This window comes from Strix uralensis, chromosome 1 (assembly GCF_047716275.1).
Source record: "Strix uralensis isolate ZFMK-TIS-50842 chromosome 1, bStrUra1, whole genome shotgun sequence".
NCBI lineage: Eukaryota > Metazoa > Chordata > Aves > Strigiformes > Strigidae > Strix > Strix uralensis.
The window spans coordinates 30778505-30801315 of NC_133972.1; the positions used below are offsets into that span (position 1 = coordinate 30778505).

Below are 22811 nucleotides of genomic sequence, written 5' to 3' on the forward strand. Positions count from 1 at the left end.
TAGCAAAGCAGAGGTACTGGACAGAAGATCCATCTGCTATGTGAGAAACTAGGGGTAGGACACCTGACATATATCTTCCCCATGTGACTTGGTTTAGCAGAGATTCTCTGATTTGCACGAGCTTTAGCACCAACACACAGCAGCTGCCTCTTTTCAATTTAAGTGTTTTTGTTATGGCCCTGTTCTTCTCTCAGTAATTACTTAGTGACTAGTACACTCAAAGAGGGTGGAAGAGAGCAGGACCCAATTTTCCTTTACCTCGGGGGATTAAAACTTACTTTGACAGGAAACTTAATCACTCGGTTATAAATTAAGGGGGAAGGAGATGCTCTGCACTCTTCTTGGTGTGGTTGTGACACTGCGCAGCCAAGAAAACAAAGATTCCTTGCAAGGCAATGTTTCAGCAAGACTCTCTTGCTAAGGGTTAAAGCTTCTCACTTAGTTTGCCCAGTCAATTAGCCAGATTAACAGTTCTCATACTGAGAATAGATTCACTTTTTTAAACTCACCTCATACTTCCCCACTGTGACTTTTACAGGCCGGCAACCAACAGGCTTCCAGAATGGGCAAAAGTTGGCTGCGCTCTGCTGCAATGCTGCAATCACCCAGCAGCATATGGATCCCAACACTGGAGTAAGGATATACTCATCATGTGGCCATGTAGCACCCATGCCTGATAATCTGGTGTATCAAACCTCCTGGAATATGATGGGACTGTTGTAGCTAAAATGCCACTCATGAATCTAAATCGGGATTTTAATTTGTGGAGCTATAAATGTTGGGTGAATATCTAGATCCTCAGTCAACAGAAGGATGGGGTATGCTAAATATCCTCACTGAGGTGTCTTTTCACAAGTATAAAGATGAAAATCAAAGACAAACATAGGGCCCTGAAGACCCTCATTAAACATACAACGTTTCCATCTGTTATCCTTTCAGTTAATTCAACCCTTAACTCCAACAACTGCAACTCAGTGCCAAATCTATGAAGCATTGCTGCCATCTTACAAATACGTGTGTATGTCCTGAGAACAGAGCATATACTATGCACCCAGATACCTTATATTTAGTAAATAACTTGTGTTTAACATTAAACCTCCTTGTGCTTCTGATGCAGTTGCCTAGTTGCAAATGCAATGTCAGGTATTTTTATCTTGTGCAAGACTATGCTTCCATGAGCAATTATAATCTAATTAAAGTCATTAATGTTTATGCCCTAGGGAAACATTCAGTTATTTGTAGGCATCTGAGTTTTTCCTGTCTTCCGATCCTTGTTGTAATTTATGCTTTACTGAGCACTTCTAAATATCCACAAGTTATTTCACCGCCTTCCCAAAGCAGTGCCACCCTGTAGCCTATGGCACTGTTTCCACTGCTTCTATTTAGTGTTAAACTGAATAAAATGAGTAATATATTTATTAAAGTTCCAGAACTGGACCTACAGCTTTGAAGCCAGATTTTACAAAGTTTTCCCTTATACCAAAAGATGTTCAAGATTTTCATACCATAAATCACGCCTTAATCAGAGTTCAGAACTCTTATGCCTTCCAAAAGCAAGCAGATATCTAGGAGTGTCTGAAAGAATACACCTGTGATTTCAAAACCTAGAGCACTAATGTTCTAAAAAAACTATTTTGGAGCTAGGAAGAGCACACAGTAAAGTATCAGTGAGGTAAGGATTTTAAGATAGTGTTGGAAAATTTCCTGTTATTTACCAATTATATAGCAAACCTTTTCATCACTAAATAAATAAGATTTTGTAAAGCACTAAGGTTTTCTTTTCAAAGTTCTGCTAGGACATTAATGTCCATAGACATCAAAGCCAGTATAATAGATCCCACTAATTTAAGTAAGTTCTGGAGTAAACTTCTGTGTCTCTCTTAGAGCCAGTACACTCAGGCCATGAGTCAAAATAGGGAAGGGTGTCATCATTACCAAAAGGTGTCTCTAATAGATTCCCAGGTTCCCAGGTTAGGACCTTTCCTACTTGGAACTGAGAACATTTGGGTGCAAGGTGAAACAGCCGGTGAAAAAGCACATGATTTAATCTCAGGCAATCTAATACAATTACTGCAGAGGGTGTGGGAAGTGATCTGTGTGTATCATTGCTGTCAGCCTGAGGAAGGATCATGGCTGATGGCCTGTGACAAGCGAAACATTTTCCCAGCTGTGTCTATACTAGTCTATCACCAAAAATGTTCCCCATCACTGCAAAGAACAAGGTATTTCGACTACAGCTATGAAAGAAGCATCTTCTCATCCAATGTAATTCCAGATTCAAACATTTTTCACTCCATGTTGGTGTGAAACCAAAACTTCTTAAAGGTTTTCACAAAGAGAAAGCATGCATTTCCTGGCAATCCCAGATCAGGTTCAACACGTTGTACAACCTGGTTTAAACAAGGGATGTAAGGCTAAGCCCTTTTCTAAACATATCATGAGCACCAGGCTGTCTTGGGGTGGATTTTATTCTCTAGCGTTGGAGCTGTTACATATATATGATATCTATAAACACTCAAACATTTTATTGCAGCCAGGACTTCATCCCAGTAGAGTTTATGAACTTGATTGTTGTGGTTTGGGACTACATCTACTTGTCCATCTTTACCTTTCTTCATCATAGGGTCAAGATAGCTGTCCCAAACTAAGCTAAATATACTTCAGTTTGGCAACTAGTCATTTTATGACAAAAGTAATTTCAGTAAAATATTCCCAACAAGTGGCAGTAATGCTTCTTTTGGAACAGGTTCTAAATAGCAATCAGCATGGCCAGCCTGACCTTGTCTGAAATCTGCTCAGAACAGATTTAATTAACATGACTAGAAAGCTAGAATACAGCCTGTCATGGCCTGTATTCTCCACAGACCATTTTTTTTTTTAGCTAAGGTGCTTTTCAGTAGGGGTCTGATGCCCAAATAGTGCAGTTCCATGATCAGGGCAGCACTTAATTGCGTCATTAACATGAAATGAGCGGGACTTTAAGCACATATTGTTACATACAAGTTGTTCTAAGTATGGATTAAGAAATCACTGTTCCTTGGGAATTATTCTTAATATGCGCAGAATTAAGAAATGCAAGCAGACCTTCTGTGGGGCTGTAGTCTCAGCAGCGTAAATATAACTTCAGTTGCAACATTTTTAAAGCTGACTTAGGAACAGATACAGAAATAGCCTTCTTTCTACATGCTGTTCTTTTCACCGTCCTAGGAAAAAAAGCAAAAGCTCAAATATTTTTTTCTATATTTTCAAACTAGGAACATGTCCAGCAATTCTGAACAGCTGAGTTGCTTGTACTACTCAGCAGAAGTGCTCATCAACATTTAAGCACACAAAACCTGTGTATTTTAAGTTCCTTCAGCATATCTTGTTTAGTGTGCGTGTCAGGACACCATAAGCTTCAGCCTTATGCTGAGAAAATTTAATTATCTGCTACTTCCATCACATAACTCTAGCCCACACTTTACTGTCCAAGCTATTAACTGAAAATTTGGAATACAACTACAGATGAAAATGGATTTATCTGATTAATGTGTGTATACAAGTGTGGGTTCTCTTGTGAACTATTCAAGTGTTGAGTTTAATTGAGCTACAGCTGGTGCCAACTGTGTTTTCAGAGAGTAGGGATTTACTGACTGATTGACTGTCTCTCCCTTTTAACCTGGATGAAGATGCATTCAGTAGGAAGTGAAATTTCCTGATGATACAAAACCACTGGGAGAATAGTAAAAAAGAGAAAAGCAATAAACTGAGTAGAAATAAGAGTACATAACATCAAGTAGCTTATGCAAAAGGAAGGAAACTAAGCATACCAGTTAGAAAATGCATTAAATCAGGGTTTTTACTTGTAAATCTCTAATTCAACCGGGGGGGGAGGGAGTGGAAGCTACTATTCCAATGTCAATGTAAATCTCCTTTGGAGAGGCAGAATAAATTCAATTAATGAACTTTTAAAACTCTTCAGCTGAGAACTTATCTCTCTTGTTGCCAGAGTCAGATACAGCTGTTCAAATGGTATCACAGAGGAAAAGTAGAAAATCATAAAAAGAAAGAAACTAAAAAATTGTCTTCCTGGCTTGTGCAGGTCAAACATCCTGTGTGACCTGACATGAAACCAAATGTAAATTGCCAGGGTGCCAATGCAAGCATAAAAAAGCAATAAAGCTATGCAGTTAAAAAAACCCAACCAACCAAACAAAAAAAAGTAATTCCCTAAAACTTCCACAGCCTTCATTATCTGGAAAAACACCACAAAACTTAACCCTTTTCATAATTTTAGCTGAGTAGAAGTTCTGGACAATGATCCTGAAAGAGGCCACCACAAGGGCTCTTTCCAGCTATTCTGTGTATGCAGAATCAATGTTCCACGTTCATCCTGCCCCTATTCCATCTTTGATCATTAACAGAGCCCATACTGCCGTTCTGTAGGCAGGAAAGTCACTTCTGTATTTCAGGTATTTTCTTCTGTTTGACCTTTGTTCTTTTTCACCAGTAATTTCACTGCTGTCTTTCCATAAATAGTGATCTGTTCTTTACATGCAGGTTTAATATACTCTTTTCTTTTTCTCTTGCAGGGGAATAATACTGTAGTTTTCAATTCTACATAAGTCTTGTTGCTGCCCACAGTTATAAATTAAGATGTTCTGGAAATATGGTTTGTTTTCATGATGTATATTTTCATTCACTGGGAAAGTATGGGTTCTACACAAAAATAATTGAGGAAATGTAATTACTTAGAAAATCTTAGTAGCTCCAAATAATGTCCCTAATATGATTTTGTATGTAAAATCTACGAAGCTGTAACACCAGAAATTGCTGTTCTTTCTCACTTTTTCATACTAGGATAGGAACAATTACAAGAAGACTGTGTTGGGTTTGAAAATCTCAACTGTCACCTGACTCAGTGGGTCATGAAAGGAGATGCTCTTCTAAATACATGAGAGCTGTGAGTGAAGACATACAGTGTGTGGAACTGTGATGCCATTATGTCACGGGGAATTTTGTCTTCTAACTTGTTTTTTAAAGCACAGACCCCTCTACCTGGCTAATCTTAAACTCCACTCCCTCAGCGTTGTGGCTTTTCTCCTATTCTATAATCCTTGTTGCCAGATATATCTGTCAACAGCTGGCTGACTGAGACAACCAGCTTCTTCTGGCACACAGGGTCACCAACTGGGAAAGAGCCATGTGCTCAATATATTAGGAAATAAAATATGAGGCTGGAGTTCAAATGACAGTCTATTCCCAGTAAATGAGATCTGATAGGTCTAAAGAATAAAGCCCTAAATTCCCCAAGTTCTTTGTTACAATGTGCACTGTTAAATACAACATAGAATAAGAATGAGTAGGTGCTTCTACTGTTGACACTTCTTTAAATAGTGTCCCATGCATATGGATAGAAAAGAATTGTGAGGAAAAGATGCTGAGCATTTTCTACATTCAGGAGTATAGAGGAGGTGTCTACAGTTTGGTATCCTTTCCTTTTTTTCCTCTAAGAATGCTCTATTCTCAACACCAGAAATAAATCAGGTGTTTTTCTGGATTTTATGAAGAATATTTAGAAGACAGATAAGAAAATTTAAAGTATTAGCAGTAAAATAAAAAATTACAGCGTGTAAATTGTTAATAAGCTTAGCATTAACAACCTGAATTTCTTCAAATTGTACCAAGAGTGACAGCTATTGCTTCATCCTCACAGGTTTGCATGTACATTACTAAACACGCCTATACTGTATTCCCATTCCAGCAAAAGGAGATAGCCTTTGCTTCAGCAAGTCCTTTATTCTCCTGTGCTAGAGTAATTAAAAGCAAAGCTATAAAACTTCTAATTCCTCCAAGAATTTATTGAAATCACACAATTTTTTATTATCTTTCTCCAAAGTACTATTTATAAATCCTGCCTTTGAGACCTTTTATGCAAGCCATTTGTAAAGCACATTCAATTTGCAGAGTAATCTGGCTCCACCAAGTGACGATTGCTGCAATCGCTAGTCTACACCCGGACCTAAGATAACACAAATGGGTACTAAATATTAAACTAATTTGGTAACCTTTGGGATTTGGTGGGAGAGCTTTGAACTTCTGTAATTCGTATATTTTCATAGAATCATAGAATCATAGAATGGTTTGGGTTGGAAGGGACCTTAAATATCACCTCATTCCCACCCCCCTGCCATGGGCAGGGACACCTTCCACTAGACCAGGTTGCTCAAAGCCCCGTCCAACCTGGCCTTGAACACTGCCACGGAGGGGGCAGCCACAGCTTCTCTGGGCAACCTGTTCCAGTATCTCACCACCCTCACAGGAAATAATTTCTTCCTTATATCTCACCTAAATCTACCCTCTTTCAGTTTAAAACTGTTATCCCCCGTCCTATCACTACCCTCCCTGATAGAGTCCCTCCCCACCTTTCCTGTAGCCCCCTTTAAGTACTGGAAGGCGGCTATAAGGTTTCCCTGGACCCTTCTCTTCTCCAGGCTGAACAACCCCAACTCTCTCAGCCTGTCCTCACAGGGGAGGTGCTCCAGCCCCCTGATCATCTTTGTGATCTCCTCTGGACCCGCTTGAGCAGGTCTGTGTCCTTCTTATATTATTTTGTTGTAGTATAGATGGTAAGTGGAATCACTGAAGCATTGTACAGAGGTTATCTGCCCCACTTCTGGATGATGCTGAAATTTTGTCTTACGAAAGTACCCATAAGTAACTCCAACGATAATACCTATGAGAATAATTGTAGTATGGTAGAATGAAGGCGCAAGAGAAAATTATTTCTCTCAAATACTTTCCACAGCTTCCAGATGCTGTGCAGGTAGACAACTAGAGAAAATCTGCTGGAATATGGGGACTGTGTGTGAATGAACCTACTATGCAGTCTTTAATATAAGGTCTGAAAGAACATGCTTCAGAAGGCTCAAAACAAAGTGGATGAAAATCACAGGCGTAAGGAAGGCTATTCCGTCTTCTGCAATAGTATTTTTGAATGACAGCATATTCTGAAACGAAAGGTTTTTAAAGCACTCCAGGTTGAGGAGGCTGAAGTCCAGGGAGATACCATGCAAAGCCAGACAGTGAAACTGAGATTGGTTTGGATGCTGCCTGCATCAGCTTTGTGAACCCACTCAAAGATCCTGGGCTTAGCTTTTGCAAGCTCACAGGGGCATGAAAAAGTAGATCTGCTGAAACTTGCAAGTATCATGAGGCAGTTGATGTTTTAAATATCGTTAGTCAGCTGTAAACTTTACCATAAGCAGTAGGATTTCCTTTATCATCATTATTACTTGCAGTTTTATTATTTTTGGTGAGGAAGACTATGGAAGGGCTAAGCAAGCTGTCTTTTGTTAGCTCAGAGTTCTACTTCAATTAATTATTAGCAGAGGAACCAACAAAATGGGTCAGCAGCTACTGGCAACTATCATAAACCCATGCACAAAGATATGCATGGTGCAGACACACATGCGACATACAGACTATTAGAAATTAAGTTAATGTCTTTGGCATTATAGTTCTGCCACTGTCCCTAGCTATACGTATATGGACTATACAGTAACACAGACAGTATTTGTTTTACTTGTGTGTTCTCCGTTACGTGTTCTGTTCCTTTGAAAATGCTGCACGAGGAGAAAGCCCACTCAAGACAATGGGAGATAACTCATCATGCTCAAGGGAGAGAAAGTCAGAGGGGCCACAAGAAGGAAAAGACAGTTGATTCACAACAAAGAACAGCCTGGCTCGAGAAAGACTGGAAAGAACTTCCCTAACAGGACTACGCAGAAATTGTGGGCACTCAGCAACTGAAATCCAGGATCTGTCTGTGAAGTGATGGTGGGCAAGAAGAGAACAGTGCATAAATCTTATTTCTGTTCTGTTGCCTCAAGTTGCCTTAAATTTTCTTTATATAAAAAACTAGAATTGAAACTTTTTATTTAAATTAAGTGTGGCTTCTTTTTAGTTTAGAATTTTTTTGGTCTTTTGGGGGAGCTCATTATAAGATGAAAGTCTGAGGCATTTCCACATCAAAGCTGTACTCCACTCTGCATCGTGTCACAGGAGGGAACAGACAACCTTGCAGACCAATAGAAGCTGCTAGTGTCCTAGATCCTGGTGTTATTCTGAGGAAGGGCTGGGGGTTGTGAATAAAATAACAGGGAAAATCACCTTTGGATCTGAACTGATTAATTTTGAAGAACATATTGAAGTGCTTCTTAAAAACAGATTCTTGCTTAGATTCTTTGTCATCTTGTGTTAATCTGTTAATCTGTTAAAAAAAAAAATAAATAAATGGATGACTCTTACTCTCCTTGCTGAATATTGGGGCAAAAAAAAAGTCTGGGTGTTTCTTTCCCAGATTTAGACCAGGATTCCATCCTTAGCATTCTGGGACTTCATTCCTTTGGAGTTACAGACTCTCTATAATTTATGGACTTAAGTATCAATTAGTGGGACAAGCAATCCTTGGAATCTTGAACAATTAAGTGTTAGTGTTACTGTCTCTAACAAACACTAGCAACACCAAATTCCACTGGTCTGTAAGAAGATACCCACTCTAGGGTTAAAATCATAGCTACCCCAAGCTGTAAAGTGACTGTCCAGCAAATAAGGAGGCAAGGAGCAGAAAGGAAGGGAATAGGTAGGTAGAATACAATACAAAGAAAAAAGTGTAGATCCTGGTAAAATCTGTGCTGAAGGCTGCACTGAAGGAAATAAATACTCGGTCGAAATGTTTGGGCAATAAACTGGTAATTTTGCATTCAGGTTGTACTTTAGTGCAAAATTTCAGGACAAAAAAAAAGCCAGAGTTTTCATGAGGCAACAGAAAAGCTACAATAAGCCAGTACCAAGGCAGAGATATCAAAACATCATTTTTATCAGAAGGACTATGGCAAATGCAAACTTCCTCACTACTTCCTCACTAGTAAGTACTTTCTGGATGACTCTGATCATCAACTAAGACCTGAGCCTCTTTCCCATTAAATAACACACAGTCTGATAAATTAAATAAAAATAACAGGATTAAAATGGATTAGCAACTGGGAAAGATGTGGTTGTTCAGCCTACAGGCAATCAGATAAACTATGATGTGCATACTGAGCTTGTATTTTATGTGTAGCAGTACCTTTCTCCTATTTCTAGGACTTCTGTGTTTCTACATCTATTTTATCCAAAAAAAAGGGCCAGGTTAGCTATCATTTCTTAGCTGGCCTAAATTGTCCAAGAGTGTGTGTGTGTGTGTGTCTTTTTTATTTTCTTTTCTGATTGGGGCAGCAGCCAGCATACCTGATGGAGGTGATACAGTATCTGTAGGAATGAAACTAGGAAAGCCAGAAACAGTTTTATCTAAACATACATAACAGGAACCTAGACAGACTCCCTTCTGACAGCCTGCATCTACTCTTTCCAAACCAAAAATGGTAGGAGAGATGTGTAGGAAGGTGACTGAATGTTGAGTGGGCTCAGTGTCTGCAATTTCATTTTCTCTATATCATAGGCACAGAAAACTGTCATTTGAGCAACTCTGTTTAGATTTGTGCTTCGTTCTTGGCAAACAATTATTTAAATCTCATTTATGTCATGAAATTTCTATAAAATTGCTTTGTACTAAAGCATTTTGAAAGTTTCTATTAGGTCATCTCCCAAACTGTTTATATCAGAAATTGTTGGCTTAACTACAGTGAAAAACTTTCTGGGAACATATTGATTATATTAAAATTTGTGACATAATAGCTTAATCACTTTTTTCAGTAATGTTTAAGCACTTCACAATGATTTTATCATGACAAATGTTATGTTCTATTTCTAATGATTTAAATATTGTTAAGACTGAAGAAAATTTGGTCACAGTATCTCATTTTTCAAATGTTCTTAAATTTTAAAATATTTGAATCACACAAAATAAACTAAAAGAACCATGGAATGTCCATTAAAACACTCTTTTTCAACATACTGCTTCCATGCTTCCTATTTCTTAATACAATCTCTAGCTCTTACCATACCTATTGTATCTGCATATAAATGTAAAATACTAATACTGGTATCTTTTTATTCTGATTTCTCCAAGAAAATTGAGGGAAAGTATTCTGAAAGGACAGAAAACCAGATGAAATTATGGGAATGAAAAGCTGTAACACTGGACATGGTAATACAGCTGCAAAGTAAGATAATAGAATGATAAAAGGTAGCGAGATACAGAGAAGTAGAAGTAGATAAAAGTGTAAAGATAACAGAGCTCGGAGAATTCTGCCACTGTTCCGCTTTTCTGTCAGTCAAAAATCTTGTTCATGTTTGAATTTCACATCAGCAGCAGTTCAGTTGCCTTTCCGTATCTTTTTACCACTGCCATGCCACTTACAGCTTTCACTGGTGACAGATTTGCTTCAACTGTTCAAATAAACATCAGAATGTTAGTGGCAGGCTAGGCTATAGAAACAAAATAACCCCAACCATTATAAGCTATTTTAATGTCAAACATTATAATGCCATTTTGGCCATACAGTTATTACTTATGTTGATCCTCTTGAGTGCTAGTCTTTCAAGTCCCTCACTTCTTATAAAGAAACAGCAGCCTTAGTGTGAGCTCAGATACATTATCAACAGAGGCACGGCATGATGGCTGGGGTGTATTGCTTTGTTATAGCACTGACCACTCTTTTTTAGCCTCCATTTTCTGTCTGGTATTACCCACAGCATTTCCCACAAAGTGTTTAAGTAATAAAATGACCCTGCTTATTTTAATATGGGCAGCGTACTTAGAGCAGAACCAAATGGACTACTACTGGGTAATGATGTTTGCTTCCTTGTATATCCTTAGTTATAAATTATACCCTATCTTTTCTCCATTGTTCTCTGTGGTGGACTGAAGTCATTAAAAAGTGTTTGCGCAGGACCTGTTGTGAGAGAACAAAGTGTCAATCTATATCTATGTCTTCTACCTATGAACAATGATTAGCTCTTTGAAAGTCATTCACCCATGACCCAAACCTCTGAGAGCTGACTGCAGCAATACAACCCCAGCAAGAAGGAAAATTGCTTTTCTACACTTCATAAAAATCCTCCTTAACCGATTATTTTGATCTAGAAGCAGAGCTGGTTGTCTAGACGTCTTTTCTCTGCTCTATGCCAGTGTGCTCTAGCCAACATGCATGCAGAATGCTGCTATTAATTTCTTCTGTCGTCTGTCCTTCATCATGTTTTACCAGTGGCTTTAGGAGCCAGTAAGGATTGTACAGGACCTACTGCTATAAGGCCTCAAATAAATGCTTGTATTTAATGTGTACATATAGAGTAGTCATGTTGAAAGAGAAGGGAAAAGAGATCAGTTCTAATCCCAGGTTTGCCCATATAAACCAAGACCTCTCCACTGACATCACAGTACCTATAGAGACAGTATATAAGAGCAGGAAGCTGGTGTCACTCTGCTCCATTAGGATCCAGGGGTTTCCGCAAATATCATTATATGGTTAATATTCACCTCTCAGATTATGACAGGTGTATTAGCATTAAAAAAACCTACATTAAGATATGCTCTTGTATCCATGAATGAGTTTCTTTCCATTATGTCGGATAGTATCATCATCATCAAGAACCACTATGCAGATCAGAAAGCACATTTTTGTCTTTGCCTCTTTATGGCACTAGTCTACTAGTGTGTCTCTGAGCTATTTATTCATTGGGAAAAAAATGGGTAATAATTAGTGGAAAGCCACATATTTATATGAAAACTATAAGGAAAAAAACAGTTTTGTCAGTAAATATTCCATTCAACAGTTAAACAAACTTGAAAGCTTTAAAAAAAAAAAAAAAAGTCTACTTACTTAAAACTACCTGGAAACACAGAACCAGTGATAAGTCTCACTTCAGTAATGTGAGAAAGAGGTTGGTATGAGATTTGGGAGTAGAAAATTTGAGGGAGAAGAGGTTGCTTCTGATTGCATGCTCTACCACATATCAAAGAAAGTCAGGGTTCTAGAAAACTGACAGGCGGTATAACGAATTTAAGATACAGACTCAATGGGAACATTGAGAAAATGTTAAATATTGACATACACTTTATTGACTCATGATTCCTCCTTTGCTCATTATATCTATGTAGTTTCAAGATTTCAGATTGGTACTTATATTGTTGTAACAGTGCCATGGGATTAAGGCACCCTTCTGGGACTCAGGATTTTCCCTGGCACTGACAGGAAAGATTTTGTGGCAACTCGGACAAGTATATATCACAGTACTCACAATACATTATGTCTGTAGTGGAAGGGACAGCTGCATCTGACCTGTATAATAATCATTGCATATATTTTCCTCTCTGGAATCTCTCTCATGAATGGATCAAGATACTTATTAACCTTTCACCTCCTTATTTATATTAAACTGATTAATAATTAAAAACATTTTAGAATATATATGTACATCAAAGACACTGATACAATTAATGTAGCTATGCTGATTTATAGCTTATTAATTTCAGCTTAATGAAACACATGTTGCCTCACGCTTCAATTAACCCATGCTTGTTTTCCTCTTACATATGCAGTTTTTGTTGTAAGTAGAACAAAGTATTTTTGAGAAAAAAAATATAAAAATTGTAATGAGAAAGTGGTTATCGATAACTTAGAATAGAGAATACACTAATAACATATTCCAAAATAGAAGTGGTCTGAACTTTAGCAGCTTATGGGTCTAATTTGATAAATCTTTCTGAAATGTGAAACAAATAGCACATATGGACATGCATAAAAAATAATGACACCTAGATGATGCTCACAATTCTTTTTAACCTTGCTGAAAGACAAATATCAATTGTCTGGCTGTCAAAATCTTTTCAGCTCATTATTTCTACAGGATCTTCAGACAAGCTTCGTCAAGTTAGTACAAGACCTTTTTGCTCAGATAAGTCTGTGCCAGCTTCTTCATAAAATGTTTGTTGCTCTTCTGTTTTCAGGGAAGCAGTGGGTGCATCAGCATCTTACAGTCCCCACAGTTCTCACATACCAAGTATTCTTAGACTCCTGATATGACACTTCCAAGCTGATGATAGCTACACACGTCCTACTCAAAACTGATTAGAACTGAACAGTTTGAAGGCACTTCACAAGCGAGCCACATGACGGTCAAGGAGAGAAGCACTGGAAGGCAGCGTGAGTGTACAAGTCACAATAAACGAGAACAAAGCTGACTCAGCAAGCCATAGGGGCATAAATGATCTTCCTTCCCCAACTCCAAAGGTAACAGAAAGCATGACAGTCCTGTGTGCCACTAACCAGCCTCGCTCTCCAGCTAAAGGAAGGAAATACTGGTAGTGCGTAAGAGCCAATTCTAAGGGTGTATTAACTAATTTGGCTTTACACATAATAGTATATTGTGTATACTTTTTCTTCTGCCCTCACAGCATGCACCCCATTGCATACATTGTCGTTTCCACCTCTGTATCTTGTTTTGATAGAGGTAGTGAAAAATGAGTCTTATCTACTACCCTAAGCTAATTGAGGTACTCTGATGGCTAAAACCAGATGCTATAAACATCGTCACTGTGGTTGCCTGATGTAGGGCTGGACATGGGGCAGCTGAGAAGACCGGTGGAATATAAGTTGGGTATCTGGAGGTTATCCAGCTGCCTGCATCAACAAAAGCTTGCCATCGGTCACCGTATCATGGCTGCTCTTCTGTCCCCTACTGGTGATCACCAAAAGTGAGTGAAAAAATAGATACAGTAAGTCTAATCATCTGTCCTTACAGAGCCATACAAATTTATCCTGTATTGAAACCAATAGGAGTTTTAAAAATACTTTCCAGCAAGGACTGTATTATCAATACCTCTCATAAGCATCCACTAAAAAAATTAAAATTCCATTTATTTGAAAACTTTGATATTGGTAGCAATAAAAGTAGCTGATTAACATTCCATAGGATATTTCATATCTGATTGCTTGCTTAGTTGGGATAAACAACTCTAACTTTGAGCCCTTTACATAGACCATTAACAGAATGCATTGGGCATCAACATGTAACACCACACCCAGACTTGAACTCTGAGAAGAAGTATCTAGAATGCTCCCAGAATCACAGCTCCAAATCCTGTAATTCACTGTAATTATATGAAGCAACCCTTTCCTTGTAATATAAGTCAGTAAACCTAATACGAGAGCAAATCCTTTAATACTCCAACTCCAGTCACAGTAGCAGCTGTTTTGCCACATGAGTACACCCGTTAGAAATAAACTAATAATCCAGAGCACCTCTGGCATCAATCACAGCATCAATCTTCATAGAGGAAAATGTGAAATTGCTGATGGCAAAGAGTCGGTCAAGCTAGAAAAATTCACTACTAGGAATCCCACACTATAAAGAAATAAAATAATACAGAGGGTGTAACCTGCAAATAACCTAACAGAAATACAACTGTCTTGAGATGAGAATAATGCAGAAATGAACACACCTTGGCAACAGTGAAAATATGATTATCAGGATATAGAAATTCAACGTTAAAAACCAAAAGATAATCTGCAGAAAGATCCCAAAGTGTTTCCAAAAGAGGTGTAACGAAATTGATGGATAACATTAAATATAATAGAAAGAAAAAAGGTGAAGAGTTTTTTTTAATACTCATGAAAAAAAATTAAGAGTAGCACTTAGACAGCAATGAGGAAAGCATTCTTTTTCAATCAAAGCATGGATCATTTAATCACAATCCGTGTATTTGTGTCAAGCAAATGAATGACTAATGGCTAAAAGACCTTACCAGCACTGCTGGAAACTACCAATTGCTACTTGGCCAAATGCAAAACACCTGCTAGCTTTAAGTGACACAAAGTTTGTAAGGAAAAGCATTACTTTTGTTTAGAATAGCTGGAGCTTATCTGGAAAAAAAAAAAAATCAAAACCAAAAACAGCCCCCCCAAGCCCCCAGAAGTTGAGTTCAGTGAGGTAATTTCATCTAATGTTTGGAGAGAGCTGTTTGCAAGGGTCCAGATGAGGCCGTTAGCTGCTGTTGAGTGGAGGCGTGTGCCCAATTATTGCCTGTAAAACAGTGAGAGGCCTGTTGGAAGTGGATGTGAGGTTAACTGTACAATATCAGGAAACTGGTATTTCTACTGAGTATGTGATTTTTAATACCCAGTACTTCTTTCTTCTTTTTTTTGGTCTTTTTTTTCCTCAGGCCTGTGGGATTTTTTGTTTGGTTTTGGGAGAATTGTTTTGGGGGCTGGAAGGATGGGTTGGTAGGTGTTTGGCAGACACAACAAGCAGACAGAAAGAAGGAAATAGATGTAAAGAGAAACTAAAATTGTGTGCTCTGGTTTTGTGTGACACTACTGAATAAGAGGGTCTAATGTGTTTAATTTGTTTGTAATGTTTCATGCCGAATCCTAAAGAAATTGTGATCTTTTTGACATGATCTCATGTCCTAAAAGGAGATCGTCACACTGCACAAGGAGCTATGTTTGCAGGACAACTTATTTGTTGACAGGAAATGCAACCCCAACTTTATCAGCATCTATTCATGAAGAGAGTAAGTTAAATGATATTTATTTATACTACTGTAAAAACTACATAGATGAGGCTAGCTATTCTGAGCTGGAGAAACAAAAAATACATAATCTGCCAAGGAGTAGGAAAGGATAAATACGTACATATCATGGACTACTACTTCTGTCATGATCTATGGGAATTTTTCAAGTTTGAAATCAGCTTGCCACACCACATCCAAGCTGTAATGAATAAAATCAAGTAAGCACAAATAGCTGTTAGAAAACTGTAGTAGCTACAAAATGCTAATTTCTCAGATGCAAGAATACCATTTATTCTACTGTTAATAAGGTACCGCTTAGCTGATTTTTTTTTTTCTTCTCCCATCATAAAGCAGTGTTTAATCAAAGTTCAGCACTCCATGTTCAGTATGCATAGATATTAGAATATACTAATCAGTTACAGTTGTTACAAACCCGACATAATCAAAGGAAACGCTGGTGGGGTGGTGGGGAGGTGAAGCATGGCCTGAGGCGAGGCGCTCCCTGGGGCAGCTCCCCCTCACAGCCAGGCCGCCAGCCAAACCTCCGCCACGCTTGGCCCACGCTTCACGGCCTGGCCACGCAGAAACCCCACAGAGCAGCAGTTGCCATCATCTTCTCGATGGAATTTTGGAACAGTTTCTTTCAGAAAATAACTGTTTGAAAGTAGGTTTAAGTCCGCAGCTTTTATCATATTTCAATTTCAAGCTGTAACAGCAGCAGTTCGGAGCACTCCACAAGAAGCACGGTCCGATAAGAGTGGGAAAGGCTTATCTCGCTACTGCTGCCACAAGCGATCCCTCTAAGTAAAACATCAAAGACTAATGATTTTTATCTCCTAGTTTTGCCGTTTAATAAACAGCTGTTGTTCTGCCTCATTGCCTTTCCACTACGGCAGCTGAGGTTGGGCAGGTTTAATTTGTTCGTGACGTTTCATGCCAATCCTAAAGAAATTGTGATCTTTTTGACATGATCTCATGTCCTAAAAGGAGATTGTCACACTGCACAAGAAGCTATGTTTGTAGGACAACTTATTTGTTGACAGGAAACGCAACCCCAACTTTATCAGCATCTATTCATGAAGAGAGTATGTACAGGAGGACCGCGGATGAGGGTCTGGCCGGGGGAGCCGCGGGGGGGCCCACCGGGAGCGTCAGCCCTGAGCCCGACTTCGGCCCGGCGCGGCCCGCGGAACCACCGACGGCCACAACCCCCTCCCGGCGGCGACACCGGCTCCGGGGGACGACGCCGCCTCAGGGAGAGGCGGGGGGGGAGGACGGGCTGCCGGGGCGCGGGGTGGGGTGAAACGAGGCGAGCCTGGGCCGAGCCGGCCCGTGGGGGGCGGAACCTCCGCTGCGGCGCGCGGGGGCGGGGGGGGGAGCCAGGCGCGAGCCCCGGATGAGCGCGGCGGCCGCGCGGTGACGCCACGCGCCGGCGCCACCAATGAGAGGGCGCGGCGGTGGTTTTTGAACGTTGGGACGCGGAGGCAACCGCCCGGCCGCGCGCGCCAGGAGGCCGTGGTGCTCCCTCCGCCCTCAGCGCCCGGGCAGCTGTGGGCTGGCGCGTCCGCTGCGCCGGGCCTCGGTGGGAGCCGTCTGCTGACGGGGTCTGCCTGCTTCTGGGGTCTGCCGGCCGCCGGGCCGGTGCCTTCTCCGTCTGGGGCTCGGGCAATCGCCGCCGTGCGCGGGAGGTGCCCGGCGGTGCCTGGGCCTTTCTGAGAAGGTACGGCTGGGCGGGCGGGCGGGCGTCGCGAGGGTCTTCTTCCTTCAGCGTTAGAGGGGCCGGGGACCCGCTTCCGACCCCTCGGACACACACACACACACCCCCCCCAGCCCCCGTCGTACCCGCCCCCCTGCCAGAGCTCAGAGGCCTCGGCCTGGTCTTCGCGGCGCACACCGTGCGTTTTGCAGTTCGGATAATGGGCAATAGTGGCAGCATCCACGCTGCAAAAATTGTTTTGAAAACGGCCCTAACTGTGTGTCTTTCGCATTTGTGAGTCTCTTCTGTGTGTGTATATGCAACTTAAAAATGCGCTAAGTTTTACTCTTGTTTCTTTGGTATTGGGGACCATTGTGCAACACCAGCTTAATGAGTTCTTCACCCTTTATGTTTCAAAGGTAGAAGATGGCTCAAGACTTGAAAAAGCCCTTCAAAGACAGTCTGAGTGATATAAAAGAACGAATGAAAGAGAAAAGAAATCAGAAATGGACAAAGTTGGGTAAAACTAGCCAGATCTCCACTGTAAAGTGCAAAATAACGAGTAAGATGCTTAAATACCTTAATAGTTTTCATATTTTATTTTTTCTTAAACCAAGTTGAAATACTCACTGTTCTGTTGCAGCCAGCAGCTCCAAGCAAATGAAGAGCATACAAGCAAACAACAAAGATCTGGCTCAGGCTCTGCAAGAAGAAAAGATCAAACTGAGGGATGCCCAGGCTACCATTCTTCAATTAAGGAAAGAATATCAAGATCTGAAGGTTCAGATGTTTGTCTTGCAAAGAAATCTTAGGTTGGCGCAAGCACAAGGACTTGTTGAGGTATTTTTAATAATAACTTTATGGTTTAGTGAAGCTGAACATCAGAATCTGCACCAATCCACTGATACTTTTATCATCTTAAATGTTTCATGAAAAAGCAACTCAATATATAGGACAAGTGTTTTCATATTTTCATCTAATCTGGTCATTAACTAAATATTTATTTTTCTGGCTACTCTTTCTTCTTTAATTAAAATCTATATTCTGTGAATTTTATTTTTTTGTCACAGTTGGCTGTACCTGACACAGGTATCTTTGGGTTTTAGTCATCTTGTAATATCAACAAGAAGTTATTACATTGGTAGTTGATACTGGAGTATGACAGTAATAGTGGTGTTTTCCTTCTTTTGTCTATTAGAATCGACTGTCAGCCTTGAATAAGATAATTTCAAAAGTTTCTCAGAATTTACTGGCGTCAGTTGATCTCCTTGGCCCAGCAAAGAATTTGTGTTCCATAGGCATGGTAAGTGCCTTTTCCTCTTGAGGAGCAGGATTTCTGTTAATTCTTTCCTTTACTCCTTCCAGCATAGATGCTTGCAGTTTTTGAGATTTGAGACTTAGTTTGGCGGTTCAACTAGTCCTACAGTTCCCAGTGTGGCATGGGGCCCACACTGTGGGGTTGCGTAGTAGGTTATTAGTGGGGCTGAGGCTCTGCTATGAAGTGGTAGGAGAACCCTGATTTTCTGTGGTTTTGTGTCTTGTTCCCTGTACTGTCCTTACAGTTCCCTCCCCTGTCCACTACGTGTGATTGGGCTGCTGATGAATGTGCCGCCTTGTAGGAGCCAAGTACGTGAGATCCCACGGCACTTTGTGTTAGCCAGCCTTTGTTGGCCCTTCTGTGGGTACCTTGGCTGTTGTCTAAAACTTGTATATGGTGCAAGCTTGTTTCTACTATTTAGTCACAGTAAGATTTATTTTGTTGACAGAATCAGAGACTGCTTGCTTCAGTTCTTGAAAATAGTTCCAGTGTCACAGGACAAATGTGTTCAGTGTAAGTATTGTTTATTGATACCTATTTATATCTGAGAATTCTTACAGTAAGCTTAACTTTCTGACTGGGAAAAGGGAATAAATTCAATGTAATGAAGTAGTTCATTGTCATAAAATATATTGCTATTCAGTAAATGCTACCTTTGGTATTTTCTCTAGAGGACCTCTACAGGGTGCTGATGGAGGTGATCAAGTACTTCCAAGTGGGATGGAGGCTGATAGTGATAGAAATGAACTGGGTCATTCTGTGTCGGAGATCTGTGAGGAATCTGACAGTGCCATTTCCTTAATCAGAATAGTTCCAGGCAAAGGTAACTAAATCAGAGTATCAGACATTGCTCTGTTCTGAATCGGGGAAAAAAAATGTGTAAGTTTAAAATGTAATTATTGCTTCTTAAGTAACTTTCAAGTAATTTTCCACTTAATATCAGAAAGGTTAGATATTAATGTTGGCAACTGGTAAACATCTTGAATGAAGGTGCCTAGCAAAATGGGGCAGGAATTTGAAAATGCTTTATCTTCTGTATACCTGCAATCTCGTTTCGTTATCTACCAAACTGTTCAACAGAATAAGGTCATCTTTAGTCATGCATTATCACTTATGAAATCAACAACTGTTAACAAAGCAAAATACTTGGAAAAGTAAATGACCTGTAGATAACATTTCCAAACAGAACAGTTTAGAGGAAAATACTAATCTGGTATACTTAACTGCTTTCTGTCTGGAAGCTGTATTAAACAGAGCTTATCTTGATTGCCAAATACTGGTTTATACAAATCTGTGGAGAAAATTCTAAGAATAGTCTTAATTTTTGACATGCTCAGAATTTGCACAAGACCTTAACAGGTTGTCACTATTTAGTTTTAATATGACTTTTTCTCTTGAATTACAAGGACGAACATCTGATTTTCATCTGGACAACATAGGGTCAGAGCTGGAAGATGTTTCTTCAAGTGGGGTGGCTGGATTTGATAACGTGTTACCAAAAGGTGTGTCCACCAGGCATCGCTACTCAAAGATGAGAAACCACGATGAACTTTGCACTGGTGTCTTGGACCATTCAGGAGCACCTGATTCAACAAAAAAGCTTTCTGAACAGGATGAAATTGGGCTTGAGGAAAGTCTAGAGAAGCGTACTATAGAAAACATAAATTCAGGTATTTCTCAGTTGAATGAGAATAAGGTAGGTTCAGAGCTGGTGTTGAGGCAGATAAATTCTGAAACTTCACAGTTAAACTTCAACAGTAATTCTGATCTTAAACAGCGTGAGTTTAAAAGCAGAGAAGACTCTCCAGTAAGGAAAGAGAAGCATCAGAAAGGAAAACTGGAATGGCCTAAAAATACTTCCAGACAAAAAGAAAAAAAAAGACAGAGTAAAGAGGCTTCCAAAGAAAACTTGGATTTCTTGGGCGGCTCCAGTGATGCTTATGACTTTAATTTTGAGGAGCGTGTCCATCTTACGCCTTTTCGACAAAAAAAGGTGAATGACAGAGATGCTGGTGTGGCTGACAAAGACAACTTATCTGAAACTAATACTACAGAGTCAAGTGGTATTGAAGAAGATTCAGATGATAGCCTCTATGAACCTTACAAAAGGAAATCGAAAAAAAGGAAAAGTTCCATGGACAAGACAGATACATCGCCAGTCCACGTAAGGCCAAGGTCTAAAAGATGTTTGGCACAGCGTGAGCAGAAACTCCATAATGAAAAAGAAGCTGAAAGTAATAAATCCAGTGACAAGTCTATCAGTAAGTGTAGAAAGTGTTCTGTAATTGCTTTTGTTTCCTTGAGAGATAACATTAAGGGATTTAGGCTTTTTTATTTTCGTTTTTTTAATAAATACAGAATAATAAAAACAGAATAATGTTAAAAAATCATTAGATTCATTCTTCTGGCTGCTTCTTTTTTTCCTCAGCAGAAACTGGAATTAAAGATATGTTTCGTTTAAGGAACTGGTCAACAATTACTTAATACTGTATTTTAAATGTGTTTAATGATGTATTAACACCAAGGAAAGAGGAGAACAAGATTATCAATTGAGAGAAGGGGAATAACAAATTGCACTTTGCCTGGCACTGCTTAGTGTTAGTTTATTTTTCCAAATTAAAATCCTGAATATTTGTTGATCCTCTTATGTGTTCTTAAGCAGAAAGATGAGGATAATAGTTATAGCTGAGAGTTATTTCACATCTAGTATGTTCACTGACATTCTCTTTTAAGCTAGCTTGCCTGAATTGTCTTAAGTCTGCTTAATTTCTTCCTAGGGGAGCCTTCTGAGCCATCTCGTGGTCATCTTCATGATGTTACCAACACCACTTCAGTGCTCCCCAGCACTGGGAATGCAACTATTGTCCCAAAAGGTGAAGGACCACGATCTCCAAAACGCAAGCGAAGCTGTACTCTTACTGTGAACTATAAAGAACCAAGTATTGCAGGGTAGGTGTCTTACTTTCCAGTTTGATATGAAGTTCATGGTATTCCATCAAATAGAGGATGTGAGGGGATTATTTAAATATTCGAAACAAGTTCTTAACAAAACATTCCAAGAGAGAGGTCTGATGTTAGTAATATGAAGTAGTTCATGTGAAATTGAACAAACTAGCTGAAAGTTAGTGTTTCAAATGATGTGGGGAACAAAACTCAATTTTGCCTTTTTGTTTTTTTAACAGGAAACTCAGAAGAGGAGATCCATTTACAGATACAAATTTTCTGGACTCTCCAATTTTCAAGCGGAAAAAAAATGCTACATGCCATTCTCTTAAGAAGGAATCTCTGCCAAAATACAATGAGAAATTTGTTGGTTGTCATTGAGATTTTCAGTCATGATAGCAAAACCATGCTCACTCTATGAAGAAAGGAAATCTTTCATCCAGGAAACCGTTGTTGTACAGCATCTTACACAAATATGTAATTGTTTCTGTGTCTAACATCAAGGGATTTTGGTTTTAATCCAGTGACTTGTTTTTAATGATACAGAAGACAAAAGACTACTCTTATAACTAAGGTGATTCCATTCCACCTCTTTTGAGAGGAGGCATCCCTACACCATGGATCTGTGAGTGCATCAGAAATATCTGATGGAAAGATGGTGAATGTGATTTTTACCATTTATACCCTGCTTGATCTCTGTGGTTGGCAAAGGTGAACTTTAGGCACTTAAGATTAATAGCAATTTTTGTACAGTTGATGTTTATGTAATGGTTGTAGCTTCATATTTATAATTTCACATTTTTATAATAATTGTCAGTGTCTTGGTTGGGTTCTTTTTGTGTAGTTTCCATATTTGCTTCAAGGGAAGCAATGTCAGAGTAGGCATGCTGCAAGCCAGTGTATTCCTTGCACATCTTATGTGGCATAAGCATACTTTAGAAGCAAGACTGCCAGGTGCAATTCGATTATGTAGCTGGAGCTCTCAAAAGTAGCAATTTAGGGTTGGTTGGTTGGTGTTACTGCTATGAATGCAAGTTATCATCAACTTCAAACTTGCTTTGTTCCTGTCCTGTTAGCTGTGAAGGTTGGTGAAGAGGGCTCTGGAGTGTAAACTGCTATGATGGGACTTCATCATAATTTTGGCCCTGCTTTGCCAAGTGCCTTTGCCACATCTCCACTGGTACCATTTGCTACCACAGTAGGCAGTATGCTAGAAGAACAGTTATAAACTGGCCAGCAAGATTTCAAGGTTGTAGAGGGCTCAAACTAGCCTTTCTTTGCTTAAGAAACACTTAAGAAGTATTAATAGATACATGAATAGAGAAAGGGAAGCTACCTTCAAAATAAATAATAGGAAA

The 22811-nt window shown here is 39.5% G+C and overlaps 1 protein-coding gene across 1 annotated transcript; it reads left to right on the top strand.

Annotated features, from left to right (window-relative positions):
- Positions 1–17618: 17618 nt before the first annotated feature.
- SGO1 (shugoshin 1) lies at positions 17619–21946 on the top strand. Its single transcript, XM_074891815.1, has 8 exons — positions 17619–17754; positions 17836–18032; positions 18391–18495; positions 18959–19023; positions 19182–19333; positions 19917–20771; positions 21288–21459; positions 21693–21946. Exons 1-8 carry the CDS (start codon positions 17619–17621, stop codon positions 21832–21834), a joined length of 1824 nt encoding a protein of 607 aa, XP_074747916.1. The 3' UTR covers positions 21835–21946.
- Positions 21947–22811: the final 865 nt, after the last annotated feature.